At 42.7% G+C, this 14,175-nt stretch overlaps 2 protein-coding genes across 4 annotated transcripts in view; one reads left to right on the top strand and one right to left on the bottom strand.

Annotated features, from left to right (window-relative positions):
* SPATA6L (spermatogenesis associated 6 like) overlaps positions 1–14,175 on the top strand; it is a 118,691-nt gene that overhangs the window by 99,869 nt on the left and 4,647 nt on the right. Inside the window, exon 14 of one of the 3 annotated variants that reach the window (XM_059889223.1) lies at positions 754–7,518. The exons of the other annotated variants lie outside the window; for them this stretch is intronic. The gene's annotated coding sequence lies outside the window, so the exon portion shown is untranslated. Of the gene's footprint in view, positions 1–753; positions 7,519–14,175 lie in introns of those variants that run through there. 3 annotated transcript variants of the gene reach the window in all.
* Positions 1–14,175, bottom strand: part of SLC1A1 (solute carrier family 1 member 1) — a 75,212-nt gene that overhangs the window by 13,804 nt on the left and 47,233 nt on the right. The window contains exons 3-7 of the mRNA NM_174599.3: positions 9,246–9,338; positions 7,402–7,516; positions 5,893–5,935; positions 4,420–4,518; positions 810–994 (exon numbers count right to left, since the gene is read on the bottom strand). Coding sequence (NP_777024.2) covers positions 810–994; positions 4,420–4,518; positions 5,893–5,935; positions 7,402–7,516; positions 9,246–9,338 — 535 coding nt within the window. The remainder of the gene's footprint in view (positions 1–809; positions 995–4,419; positions 4,519–5,892; positions 5,936–7,401; positions 7,517–9,245; positions 9,339–14,175) is intronic.

Genomic DNA, 14,175 nt, shown 5'->3' on the forward strand with positions numbered 1-14,175 from the left:
CTGCTGACTCATGTCTGCAGGTCTCTCTCTCGCTTGACTCTCCAATCATGGCCTCTAGGCTCTTTCTAGACACAGTCATCTTGTTTCCCAGGTAGTGGTATCAGCAACAGAACTAGTTATGTAATAGCTCTGTTGTGATAGCTCTGTTTGTGGAGCTATCATTACATGCTTTGCATTGGGTTAGGTATTTCACACACGTCATTCACTTATTGTACTTCTCCCAACTCGAGGGGTAGACTTTATTTATCCTTTTTAACAGATGATGAAGCTGAGCTTCAGCAGCATTGACTGAAATAACTAAACCCTTTACTGTCACTGTCAAGGTCTATACTTTGGACCAACTTGCTGTGAGATAAGTGGGGCAGAGGTCTCCCAGGCAAGGTGGACTTTTCAGCATCTCCAGGGACAGGGCAGATGCTCAGTGGTACAGCTGCTATGCTCACCTATGGCAGCTTTCATTTGGATGTATCAGGGCCTGTGTTTACCTACTGTATCCCTTCTGCATGCAGCCTGATAAGGAAAGCCACCTGTGTTCTGGAAAACTCCTTCAAATAACTCCTTTAAGAGTTCTTTCTTACATAAATGCTGCTTGGTTGCAACGTGATCAAGGACCTTGGTAGAAAAGTCAATGGCTGATCTCTAGACTTTCATTAGTGAACTGAGTCCTAAGTAATACATGGAATTATTTAATACTCTAGTGTCTTGCCCTCTCTAGGGTGAGGTGAGTTAGAAACATAAACCTTTTCCTTCTAGTTTTGAAGGGTCAGCCATCGGGGGAAGCAAGACGACGTTAACCAGTGTCTGCTCACCACATAATGATCTGAACGATTTTCATGGTTGCATCACTCAGAGCATTGAAGAAATCCACCAGAATCTGTCCCCTTTCTCCCATTTTTCCAATGACAATTCCAAAGACGAGGCAAAAGACGATCAAGCCCAGGACATTTATGCCATCTGAATACATGCCTACGACTTTGTATTCCTTTGTTTTGTTCTGCGGATCAAAACCAAGAAAATAATATTGATGCATGATTATAATCTTGTTAGAATGCATAGGCCCTGAAACAGGAAGATATGATAGCCAAACAAACTAGTGACCTAGCAACAACTTAGGATCAACGAGTTTAGGAGCAAAAAAAAAAACCCACCTATGCATGTATCAAATTTTACTGCCCCCACCTCTGGCACTGAGGTTTGTTTTCCCCTCTCTTTCAATGAATCCATACTTGAATATTTCTTTTGAAGATTTCTTATTCTGGGGTGTTTTAAATTTTTAATAACTTTAGGCACTTTTCAGAGTTATTTTAACTAGTAGTTACATTAGGAGTCTGCATAAAGAGATACGAATTGATAATGCAGGAAGCTCAAAATATTTACCAGTGCAGACATTTTTAGGACACTTTACTATCTATTTTATCCTTATAATTAACACAGGAACATTTTTTACCATCTCTAACCTTAGATAACCAATAGGATCTTATTTTAGATAAAAATTAACCAGATATCTACTACTATGAACCATTTCTTCATTTTATCCTGGGTAAGAATAGCATGGGGACCTCCCAGGTGGCTCAGTGGTAAAGAACCCACCTGCCAGTACAGGAGATGAGGGTACAATTCCTGGGTCGGAAAGATCCCCTGGAGGAGGAAATGGCAACCTACTCCAGTATTCTTGCCTGGAGAAATCTCATGGACAGAGGAGCCTCTGCAGGCTGCAGTCCATGGGGTCGCAAAGAGTCGGACACAACTGAGCACGCACGCACACACACACACACACACACACACACACGATTAGCATGAGATACACCAAGAGATAGTTCAATCCTAGTTGTGCAGCATGAGCTTAACAGAGATTTCACAGGAAGATAACACATTCTGAGTGGTGCAAACCAGGTTTATAAGGAATTATGTGGATGAGCCACTGGGGTACCAATTATTTCTTACTTATGATCTGACATGATCAGACATGTATTTAAGCTGTGGCCAGTGCAGTGTGTTAACTGCACTGGCTACAGCGTAAGGTCTTAAAATGCAGCTGGATAGACAAGACTAACTGTGAGAAACAGGAGCCAATGATAGCAAGATGGTGTGTAACTAACTGCACAGCCAAGCTATGAGTTACAGGCATCATGTGGAGACTGGAGACATGAATGTGGGCTGTGAAGATAGTGAAGGACAGGCCCGAGGAGCAGGCAGCCAGGAGATAAGCAGAGATCTAGAAAGCAGACTCCAGAAAAATGGCAAGGAAAGGCAGACATCATCACACACCAGGTCTCTGAACTCTACTCATCCTTTACAGCCGCCACACTACTTCAGACCTCCCTATTCTATTAGGGAGTATTCTTTTCTTTCCAACTGTAATATTCATCACTCTTCACACGAGAGCATATGTCACATGTGTCTTTTCTCTGTCATAATCTCAGTGCCCATCAGAGCTTGGCCCATGGAGAGTGCTCAGAAAAATCTCTGTGGAACCGTATCAAGAAGCAAGAGTAGGAGTTCATTGAGGAGTTGGATCTAGATAGAATAGATTGGGCTCACTGAAAAGTAAGCTGGGAAACCAGGGAGGAGCCAGGTCATGGAGTGCTTTCTGTAGGAAAAAAGAGGGAGCTAACTGTGGCCTATTTAATGTGAACTCTTAAATCTACTGCATTTTTTTTCCCCTTAAATTATTCCTTCCTGAGTGAAGACAGAGTACATTCAGGAGAAATCTACTACATGACTACAAATGTACTACTTCAGGCCAACCTGATCTAATCTCCAATTGGAGGAAGAAATGGCAACCCACTACAGTATTCTTGCCTGGAGAATCCCACGGACAGAGGAGCCTGGTGGGCTAGAGTCCATGGGGTCACAAGAGTTGGACACAGCCTAGTGACTAAACCACCAGAATCTTAAACAATGAAATCCTAAAAGTTCTCAGAGCCAACTGATTTCATTGATAAGTTTATGGCAAATTCCTGGTGGCAAAACCTATCCTGAACTGAGATGAGGCTGCTGCTGCTGCTGCTGCTAATTTGCTTCAGTCGTGTCTGACTCTGTGCAACCCCATAGATGGCAGCCTACCAGGCCCCCCACCCCTGGGATTCTCCAGGCAAGAACACTGGAGGGGGTTGCCATTTTATCCTCCAATGCATGAAGTGAAGTTGCTCAGTCGTGTCTGACTCGTAGTGATCCCATGGACTGCAGCCTACCAGGCTCCTCCATTGATGGGATTTTCCAGGCAAGAGTACTGGAGTGGGGTGCCACTGCCTTCTCTGGAGATGAGGCTACAGATAGCCTATTTTTCTTAATTTGTAACCAATTTGTAAGTTAGTTGCAGAAATGTTGATGTGCTTGATTCTAGAATATTATTGCCAATTCCACTTAAAAGATGTTGTATAACATATAGTACACACACCACCTGGCCCTTCTAAAGTGAAGAACTCTGGACTCAGAATCACATTTGGGCAGAGTTTTAAATAAGGAACTGCAGGCCTGCATTCCACGTTTAGGTGGTCTTGCAAATCTAACGATGTTCCCAGAGATGCCCAACTCAACTCTGGGTGGCAGAGACAGAAGTGACAGGACTCATTCTTTTCTCTGTGTGGTTCAGTTGCTCTTCAGTATTCTCAGAAGTTATACTCTATACAGTGGCCGCCAACACTGACTTAGGGAATACTGAGTCAAGGTTCCTAAGGGGAAACAGAGGATTAGGTTCCTAGGAATCAACAGTCACATCATTTTGGTCAAATAATCAATTCGAAACCTTGTTTTCTCTGTGCTTAAGTTCAAAGACACCTTATTTAATGTCTATTGTTTAATCATCAACGTTGAGCTCACTTGAACTCATGCCTCAACGAGACTTCTCTAACACGTGTATTTTCTCATATGGAACATCAGCCTTCTTGCGTTTGGGAACACTAACCAGCCAGCGGTGCAGCATGACGCTTGGGAGACATTTCAAACAGTGAAATTACCAAGCTGATGCACAAAACTGAGAAAAATGTGGCAAAGACACACCGCACAAAGGACACATATTTACCACATAAGAGCTGAACCAGGGAGGGGATGTGCGTATACACACAGCTGATGCACTTTGTTGTACAGCAGAAACCAACACAACGTTGTAAAGCAATTATACTCCAATTAAAAAAAGGGAAAAAACAAACTGCTGAACCAAGAGCGCAGAACACAGCCTGTTCAACCTCAGCTGGGACATGTGCACGGGCAAGTTACATTTTTCACCACTCCTAGTGTGTCTGTGAATGACCAGCACCATACTGATTTTCGGGTTACAAATGCATTTTAGTACATAGGCAAATTCACAAATGTGGCATCTGAGGACAATGAGGATCTACTTATTTCCATCTCCTGCTCGCTTATGACTTGGCCCCTGCCTACTGGGGAAGGGAGCAAACAAAAGGAAGTAAGTGGTACCTTGGAAATTGCAGTTGTCATGATGGCTGTGACAGTCGCTTCCGTGCTGTTTGTCCCTGGCTCCTCAGAAAGCTCCACTTCTTCACGTGTGGTTTTGTACTGCATGTTGGAGGGGGGAAAGGTCAAAGAAATAAACACAAAAAGAATTTTTAAGCTCCTAAGGTTAAACCATAGGAATGTTACTTTGGCCAGATAAGTGTTACTGAAAGGTTCTACCTCTGAGGCCTCTATCGGCGTTGGTTTTGGATGGTACTAGCCCTGAGGCTTTGGAAGCAAAGCTGGGATTGAGAAATCCAAGCCCCGGGCCACCACAGCCACCATTCAATGGTGTCAAAATGTTCTTTCACTTCTGTAGTGAGGGACCAATTAATGGAGCAACAATGTAAAGAAAGCATAGGTTTTATCTGTAGGTGCTTTAATAGATTCTACAGGAATCCTGTCAATCATTTTTGTTTCTATTTATTTATTCATTTATTATTTTTAACCTGGGGAAGAAACACCTCATCACTTTAAATGCAGTCACCATGACTTTAATAAACATCAAGAACTATATGGTTGTTCCAAAGTCAATAGTCCCTTTAGGGCTCTTACATGAGTGAGATTTCTGTTATTCCCTTCCTTCACCTGTTTGATTCTGCTGAGCTTCAGCAGAGATGTTTAAGAAAGAGCTAGTATATCATCACACTGGGCATAAATGTTACTCCTACAAGGCTCTGCCAACACCAAGAACCTTACAAGTGACCACTGTGGCTGAACCGCAAATGCGCCCCCTAAACAGAGGTGGTTCTGTGCCTCTATTGACGGGGAGCAATTTAATTGCCATTTTTGTTGGTCCACATAGAGGTCTCTGTTTGTGTAATTTATGTAAACGAATTCAGTAGCTTGTGATAGACTCAGCTGTCTTAAAGTACACAGATAAACAAGAGAAGAAGGCTTAAGATTGTGAAACTTCCCTAAAGCAAAAAAAGTGGCTTTGTTACACTGCTCTGTAGAGTGCCAGCAGTGGGCACGGAGTGATGAAAGAAAAGACCAGATACCAGGAACACTAACCACCCACACGGGTCACATACTGATTTCCCAACATGCGGGGGGAGGTTACCTTTCCCAACTGCATTATATCTGCAGATAGTCTGAGCTTCTGCACAAATATAAAGTGGCTCTCTGAAACTAGGTACTAGAAGCCAGATTTGAAAACACTCATTTGACAGGTTCCTGACTTGCTCCAGTTGAAACCTTTTGGGGGAAAAATGAAGCCTAAGGGAAAAGGGAGCTGTGTAAGCTACAACATGCATGCTGCTATGGCTGGAAAGACTGGGGTTGACAGGTCACCTGAAATTCCTCCATTCACAGGTATTAATACATTGCCCATTTTTGATGGGCTAATTCCATCTCTTAGGTCATAGAAGAAAAAAAAATCTTAATGAGTAAGGAGGAAGAGTAGAACAGCTTGAGGGCAAAAATCCTTATTCTTACCTGCTGAAAACAGGCTTGGACAAGGTTCTCAGGGAACATATTCCTGTTGGAGACATGAAAATTAATTTTGTCACATTAAGACAAAAGTGGTTTTTGTTTGTTTGTTTTTGTTGCACCTAATACATTGATGGAAATGAGTATGCTATAGAATTAGTACTCTAGTTTTGGTCTCATCTTTGCATAATGCTTCCTTGTATTAAGATTTATTTTTCCCTGCTTCTGCTAAGTCACTTCAGTCATGTCCAACTCTGTGCGACCCCAGAGACGGCAGCCCACCAGGCCCACCCCTGAGATTCTCCAGGCAAGAACACTGGAGTGGGTTGCCATTTCCATCTCCAATGCGTGAAAGTGAAAAGTGAAATTGAAGTTGCTCAGTCATGTCCGACTTGTAGCAACCACATGGACTGCAGCCTACCAGGCTCCTCCGTCCATGGGATTTTCCAGGCAAGAGCACTGGATTCTTTTTCCCTACTGAGCTTCAATTAGGGGATAGAAAGCTCTCCTAACTAACCATCACACTTAACTGATTCTTGAGTAGCCAGCATGGTTGCTGTCCTCGGTGAAATAGGTACTAGCAGGTGGACAGGCTCCGTTAAGAGACTTCTTTAATATTTTGCACATTTCTGTTTTCAGCAATGAGAGTCGACTGCACTTGTTCCCAAATTCTTTATGCCAGTTGCAAATATCATTGTCATTATTGAATGAAATATTATGTAAATCATTGCAATATAAGTGTGAAAAGGAAGGAGCAGTTTCTATAAAAACTAAGTTGGAATGCCTGGAAATTCATTCAAGGCAAGTGAGTAAAATTTCTGTTGTTGCGTTAGGTAAGGGAAGACAACTGAAATAAAAAGAACAGCCGGAAGAACTCAGCTTTCAGCTTTCCTTGCAATTGCTAAGGGTTTTGTTGCTCTACTTCATGAAAACTGAGCCTGGAAATTGTAGATGATGCATTTATAAAGGCAGCCTAGGCAACAGAAATATGAAATTACAATCAACTGACACAAAGAAATGACCTTGGCCCAACATCAAAAAAATGGCAAATAAATGCATTTAAGTTTTAAGCATAAACAAAATACGTAGTGTATATTTATGACTCTTTACTTTAAATGCTGCTTTTAAAAATTAATTGACCAATCTGTAGCCCTGATTGTTTCAGATAAGAGGGTTTCTCCTGTACAGTTAAAAAATATATTTCTTCAAGTTGCTTCAGAACCAGCCACCCAATACAGCCCAGCATCTTAATGCAACAAGTATCTTTGGACATCTCTGTCCATCCTAAACCCTGACAGAGACCCTGTTCCTTCCATTCCTTTGTGGAACTATGACCTGGCAAGCAGGACTGGATATGTACCTTGCAGGGTCCAGGGCAAAATGAACACATACAATAATTTAAAAATTATAAAAACTTTCAAGATGGCATTAGCAGAGCATTAGACCAAGCATGGGGCCCTGTGCAACCACACAAGCTGTATGCCTGTGAAGCCACACTGCTGGCCAGACACCCACCTGATCAGGTCTAACATGGCATCCACTGTGCTAACTTCAGGGGTGTTCCCTGTCCTGTCAATCTCATTCACTTTCTGGGTGACACCAGGCTTGATGCTCACCACCAGCACGATACCTGTAACCAAAGATAGCACCCACAGAGCATTAAGAATCTCCCAGGGCACCTGATATCCTTGTGCATCCATCTTAGAGTACCAGGCAATACTGGGATGGGGACCCTGAGAAGTCGACCCAGAACACCGAGCCTCAGCAGGAACCTCAGCAGAATTACTGCCTTAATTACTTCCCATCTAAATGAAGCAGAAGGAACTCTTCCTGTGTGTTTTTAAAAAATGAGGGGCTGCATTCCAGAACTGCTTCTGGAAACACTTGCTGATGAGAATGCTCTTTTCTTCTTTAGCTTATGAGATCAGCCTCAGCAGGGGTTGGGGTGAGAAGGACTTATTTTCCAACTTAGGGTACTCAGCATCTTTCTGTAACTTTTACCCACAGATGCTGGTATTTTTCTGAGGGTCACAGAGAATAAGCCTTATCTTCCTGTCATACCACAGCCATCAAATATCTGAAAAGCTGTGTGTAACCCACTAAAGGATTTGGATTACGGAGTGTTGCTCTGTGTGACTCTTTGGGGGTGCAATGAGAATAGGAGTTCTAAGGAGAGAGAGTTGATCTTGCTATAAAGAAAAACTGTCTTAACAGAGGGCATCTGGGACTTCCCTGGAGGTCCAGTGATTAAGATTCCATGATTCCACTGCAGGGGATGCAGGTTCAATCCCTGGCCAAGGAACTGAGGTCCTGGAATCTGAAAGCACCATTTTGGAGCAAATGGGTTCCTCTTGAGGTGTCCAAGTAGAGGTGGGAGGTTTTAGGAAAGACCAGGTTGATGGACTGGAGAGGAGTGAAGGAAAGGCTCCATGCCCTTATCACTCTTCTCAAAGAGAAATGCCCCTCCAAGCGGGTAGGACTTAAGGATGTGAATGCATTAGTTTTGCTGACGGGAGGAGTCACTGGGCAATACAGGGGCCATGAATGGGTGTGGTCTACTCTCCCCTCTCAGAGCTGCAGAAAAGATATCAGCCCAGCTTTGTTCTTTGTGTTGGTCTCCCTCAGGAGCCTAATGAAATATGGTTTTGGTTTAAGGCAGGGTTCAGGGCCTCCTAGGTTGCCTGGCCTAATACCATTAAAATCTTACCACATCCTCAGTTCATCAAAGCAGAGCTGTAAGGGTCAAGCTGGCTGCAACATTTGAGTACACTGCCCCCTCTCTTACCACTCAGGGCATCCTCTTAAAATGTCATACTAGGTCACAAAGGATGGACCATACTTTTTTCACAAAAGTGTCAAAGGTGTATGAGCAACCATAGTCCCTTATTAGAACAGTCTCCCTCTTTCAAGTGAAATTTGTACTTGGCAAGACTTCTGTTAGCTCTGGGTACTATGTGAAATTTGAAATGTACCGAAATGCTGTCTTTCTGGAAATACTTTATAATTATACTCAAACCCACTATTATAGACTAATTATCAAGTTTAAAGATTAGCTCTTTGCTTCACTTTCTTCGACCCAATGATCCGGTAAGGTGCAGAACTGTCCCTCTCTTTCTTTCTGTTTATTTACTAGAGACATTAATAAGCAGTACCATGGCTGAAACTCAGCCAATATTATATTTGTTTATATAAAAGTTTCTGTGCTGACTTCAAGCCTAACAGCTTCATAGCAGTTAGGCTTGTACATAACAATTGTACTTTCTGATCTTTAAAAAGTGTGCGTTTAAAAAAACCAACTACTTTTAAATGGAAAGTCACAATTATACAGAAAAAAAAAAGGATTCAGAAATAAATCTTACCTAAAATTACAGCAATGAGAGTGGTACAGAAATAATATACAACAGCACGCAGACCAATTTTTCCAGATACGTTGGAATCCAGTGTAGCAACACCTGAAAGGGTGAGAAGTCCAATTATATTACTCGAAGAAAAATTTCCAGGACCGGTGGCAATTCAATCCTCAAGGTTTGGAAAGAGCTGAGTGGTATGTATTTATCTGCTAGGCCTATCTCACACATTTTGTTTGAATAAATGCATTGGGCGAAAGAACCATTTCCGTATTCCAAACGCAGAATGAAGAGACTGAAGGCTGCTGCTGCTGCTGCTGCTAAGTCGCCTCAGTCGTGTCCGACTCTGTGCGACCCGAGATGGCAGCCCACCAGGCTCCCCTGTCCCTGGGACTCTCCAGGCAAGAACACTGGAGTGGGTTGCCATTTCCTCCTCCAAAGCATCAAAGTGAAAAGTGAAAGTGAAGTTGCTCAGTCAGGTCCGACTCGTAGCAACCTCATGGACTGCAGCCCACCAGGCTCCTCCATCCATGGGATTTTCCAGGCAAGAGTACTGGAGTGGGGTGAAGGCTAGTAGGGGGCAAGATCCCCTCTGGCTCAATCCCCACCACCTCGGCTCTTAGTGAGTGCTGTGTCTCTGGCTCGTGAGAGGGGTGGCCATGAGACAAGTAAAAGGAATCCCCCTTTGGCTCGACATTCTTTTGGGATTCGGTATTAGGGAAAAGTTTACCTTAAAGAACTGAGAAGGTTCTTTCATCACATAATAAAAATCGAATAACTCATGATCATTTCCCTTTCTGCCTTTCCTGTCAGGAATCTCAGAGTCAACTAAAAAGATAACTTTTATGTGTGATTATCAAGCAATATATATGTTCATTACAATTATCTAAAGGAAAAAATATAAAGATGAAAACAAAAATCACTTCGTGTCATCAGCTATTGTTAATATTCTGGTGAATATTATTCCCATAATACACTACAACTCAGAAACCAATGAACTAGCTCATATTTAGTTTCAGTCTCTTAAAAAAAGAGCAAACGATGCAAATATATAAGCTTGCTAAGTATATTATTTGATTATAAAATGTTCCTATTCTATTTTTGAGCTCTATACATTATTTTGATAAACAATTATAATGATTATTCATGATAATAATGGTAGTTAAAAAAAAAAAAGAAAACTACCAATCTAGGTATTTAAGTAACCTGTACAAGCACCTGCTCCATGACCTAATGGAAGATGTATTTTCAGATATATTGTCCTTTGCTCGACATCCAATTTAAGCATCCCCCAGTCCCTAAGGTGCTGACAAGTGACAGATCCGCAGGGTGGCTGCCGAACTGTCCTCGGGTGTGTGTCTCCTGCCCTCTCAGGATTTTCTTCCAGCAGTGAAACAAATTAAATCTATGTGAGGAATTGTTTCCAGCATATGTTAATGTGTCTTAATTTGTCTTAATGATTTGGCCACGGGCTGGTGCCTCTGCTTTTATTCCAGGTCCCAGATGGCAATAAAAGGCTTCATAATAATGAGATTCTTGGTGGAAATACTTTAAATACAGCCCCCAAAGTAGTCAGCTCCTGGCTGTTGCCAGTACAGTAACTCTCTTGCAGTTACTTTCAAGAAGAACTTTGTTCACCATTTCTCAAATCTACTGAGGTCCTACAGATCTCCTGGATATATCAGAAATGCATTCAAATTAACAGTCATACTTCTCCACATCTCTAGAGCTACCCCTCTACCTTTCTAGCCACCACTGATTGAGGGCAAAGGCGGCACCGAAATCCAGACTCTCAACATCTCGAGGATGTTGAGGATGGGGTGGGGTGTGGCTGCCATAAAGGGAGGGAACATATGCAGGGAGACATTCCAATATTTGAAAACCTCTACAACAGGAACATTACTGAACTGAACATGAATATAAAATGTCTGGATGGATAGTCTAGCCACCCAGTTGCCAGTAATAACAATGATAATGATGATTATTATAATGAAAATGACAATGGATACTGTGTATTGAGCAATGACTGAGGGTTGTATCATCTCCTTTGATGTTCACTATAACCCCACCAGGTCGGCATGATTACTCCCATTTTACAGAGAAAACTGTGGCTCAGAAAGGCTAAGTAACACACCGGGGTCCTACAGCTGCCGAGCAGTGGAGCTGGTTTGACCCCCAAAGGCCAGATCTTAACCACTATGTATGTCACACTGGGTCTGTCCATGTGCTACTAAATTCTAGACCACTGCTGCCCAGTAGACCTTCCTGTGGTATTAGAAATGTTCTCTGTGCTGTCCACTGCAGTAGTCACCAGCTACCGAGGGCTAGGAAGCAGTTGACATGTGGCTACTGTGACTACTGCTTTCAAATTTTGTTTAATCTCAACTTAAACAGCCACATGTGGCTAATGGCTACCATACTGGACATCGACACAATCTCCAAGCCTCACCAGAGTGTCCAGCATTTCATGTGTGCTCAACAATGTTGAATGAACAGATTCAAGCTTAACTCCATTACAATAAACCAGGTAAACGATGAAGATAAACCAGATAAGCCATCATCTCCTGGTGTGCTTTTCCTTCCCCATGCTGACCATAGCGCTCTGAAGACTGAGGCTTATTCTTTTCTGGATCCTCAGTGCATTAAGGTGCTTTGTGAATTTTGTACTAAATGTTTCCATGTGACAGAAAAAGCTACACTTCTTATGTGTGTATGTGTGCTCAGTCATGTCTGACTCTGTGATCTCATGGACTGCAGGCTGCCAGGCTTCTCTGTCCATGGAATTTTCCAGGCAAGAATACTGGAGTGGGTTGTCATTTCTCTCTCCAGGTGATCTTCCCGACCCAGGGATCGAACCCGCATCTCTTGCACCTCCTGCACTGGCAGGCGGGTTCTTTACCACTGTGCCACCTGGAAGCCCACTGCACTTCTTATGGCTCCTTACAAAGTGAGCCCATCTCAAAGATCTCCTGTGTGAGAGATTTAGGAATTTGGCAGGTTAATCTCCCTAAAAACCACTCACACAGGGCAGTTTGGTATGGTTCCCAGAGTGGCAAACAAGAACGCTTTTCACTCATAACAGACCTCCATGTGAGAACACATTTAGCATTTTCGTGTTTCTCTTTTTTTTTTCTCATTATTATGTGCTCCAACCGACTTGCCCCTCCCAGAGTGTTTTAGATATTTTTTTGCTCATTGCCACCCCATGAAATTTTAATAGCACAAACTGTACATCTGTTCATATACTAAATGTGTGTGTGTGTGTATATATATATACAGCTCTTTACAGCTCTTTACATTGGAGAAGGAAATGGCAACCCACTGCTGTATTCTTGCCTGGAGAATCCCATGGACAGAGGAGCCTGGTGGGCTCCATTACATGGGGTCGCAAAGAGTCGGACACGACTGAAGTGACTTAGCGCATAGCATATGCTCTTTACATGAGAAGACTAAGCTTGCCGCCCACCCCCAAAAACTTGCTTCTGCTGCCTTAAGGCCACATTGCTCCAGTTGAGAGTGTGTGGTCTAGCTCAGTGGATGTTGTTCTCTGAATAGTAACTTAATCCAGACCTTGGACTCTGAAGACAGCTCCTCTCCATCAGTTCCTGTCACACCAGCCACATGTCAAGTGCTCACCTGTGACATGCAGCTTGTGGCTACTGCAATGGACAACGTACAGAGAGAACACTTCCATCATCACAGCTCCTGGCTAGTGCTGGACTAGAATTCTGTAGCACATGCATGGAGTTAGTATAACACGGTGGTTACGAATATGACCCCCTTGACAAAGGAGAAGGGGGAGCTATTTAATGGACACAGAGTTTCAGCTGGCAAGATGAAGAGAGTTCTGGAGATGCGTGGTGGTGGTGGTGATGGTTATGCAACAAGTGTGAATGTGCTTAATGGTAAATTTTATGTTATACATATCTGACCACAATTAAAAATAATTTTAGACGTTAAAACACCTTTTAAAATGAGAGAAAAGAATAAGCCTTAGTCTTCAGAGCGCTATGGTCAGCATGGGGAAGGAAAAGCACACCAGGAGATGATGGCTTATCTGGTTTATCTTCATTGTTTACCTCGTTTATTGTAATGGAGTTAAGCTTGAGTCTGTTCATTCAACATTGTTGAGCACGCATGAAATGCTGGACACTCTGGTAAGGCCTAGCAATTGTGTCGATGTCCAGTATGGTAGCCATTAGCCACATGTGGCTATTTAAATTGAAATTAAACAAAATTTAAAAGCAATTCCTTAGTCACACCTAGCCACATGTCCCCCTCATTCACTATGGGGAGGTCAGATGGTGGGCCTACCTTAACCCCAACCAAGTGAAACATCATTGTGCTTTATCCTGGGGTTTCACTCTAAAGACCCTCCTGGATTCCTTGCTTTCTGGCCACACCTTATGCCTGATGAGGTCTAGAGGACCACCTTTCCTCACAGCCCACTCTTACAACTCAATTCTTCTGGGCACTGACACCTGCCCTTAAGGAATTTACAAATGAGAAAGGACTGTCCACTACTACACCACAAAGCTGGTGTGGCAGGATCTGCATAGAGATCAAAGGGCGTTTAAAGACGTGTGTAACAACTAAACAGTAATTTTATCTGTTGAGTGTAATAACAAAAAACAGGGCTAGCGCTTTGTCTGTTTTTTTTAAAAATATCTTTTTCTAGTAATTCATTTATATTATAGTTTACAAAAATTATTAATCCATGTGGATTGGAAATTAAAAAAACCGGATCTTTCCCACCCACTTTAAAACCTGGATGCTCTGTGAAGCACTGGTGCAGAGAACAGGTACCATGGGCTTTCAGAGGAGCCAGAGTTGTCACCAGGCTGAGGTGACCAGGAGCAACTTGCTACAGTGAGCATCTGAACTGAGCAGAAAAAGATGAGCAGGATTCTGACAAAGATTCTTTCCTTGGCCACATTTTAGT

Source organism: Bos taurus, chromosome 8 (assembly GCF_002263795.3).
Source record: "Bos taurus isolate L1 Dominette 01449 registration number 42190680 breed Hereford chromosome 8, ARS-UCD2.0, whole genome shotgun sequence".
NCBI lineage: Eukaryota > Metazoa > Chordata > Mammalia > Artiodactyla > Bovidae > Bos > Bos taurus.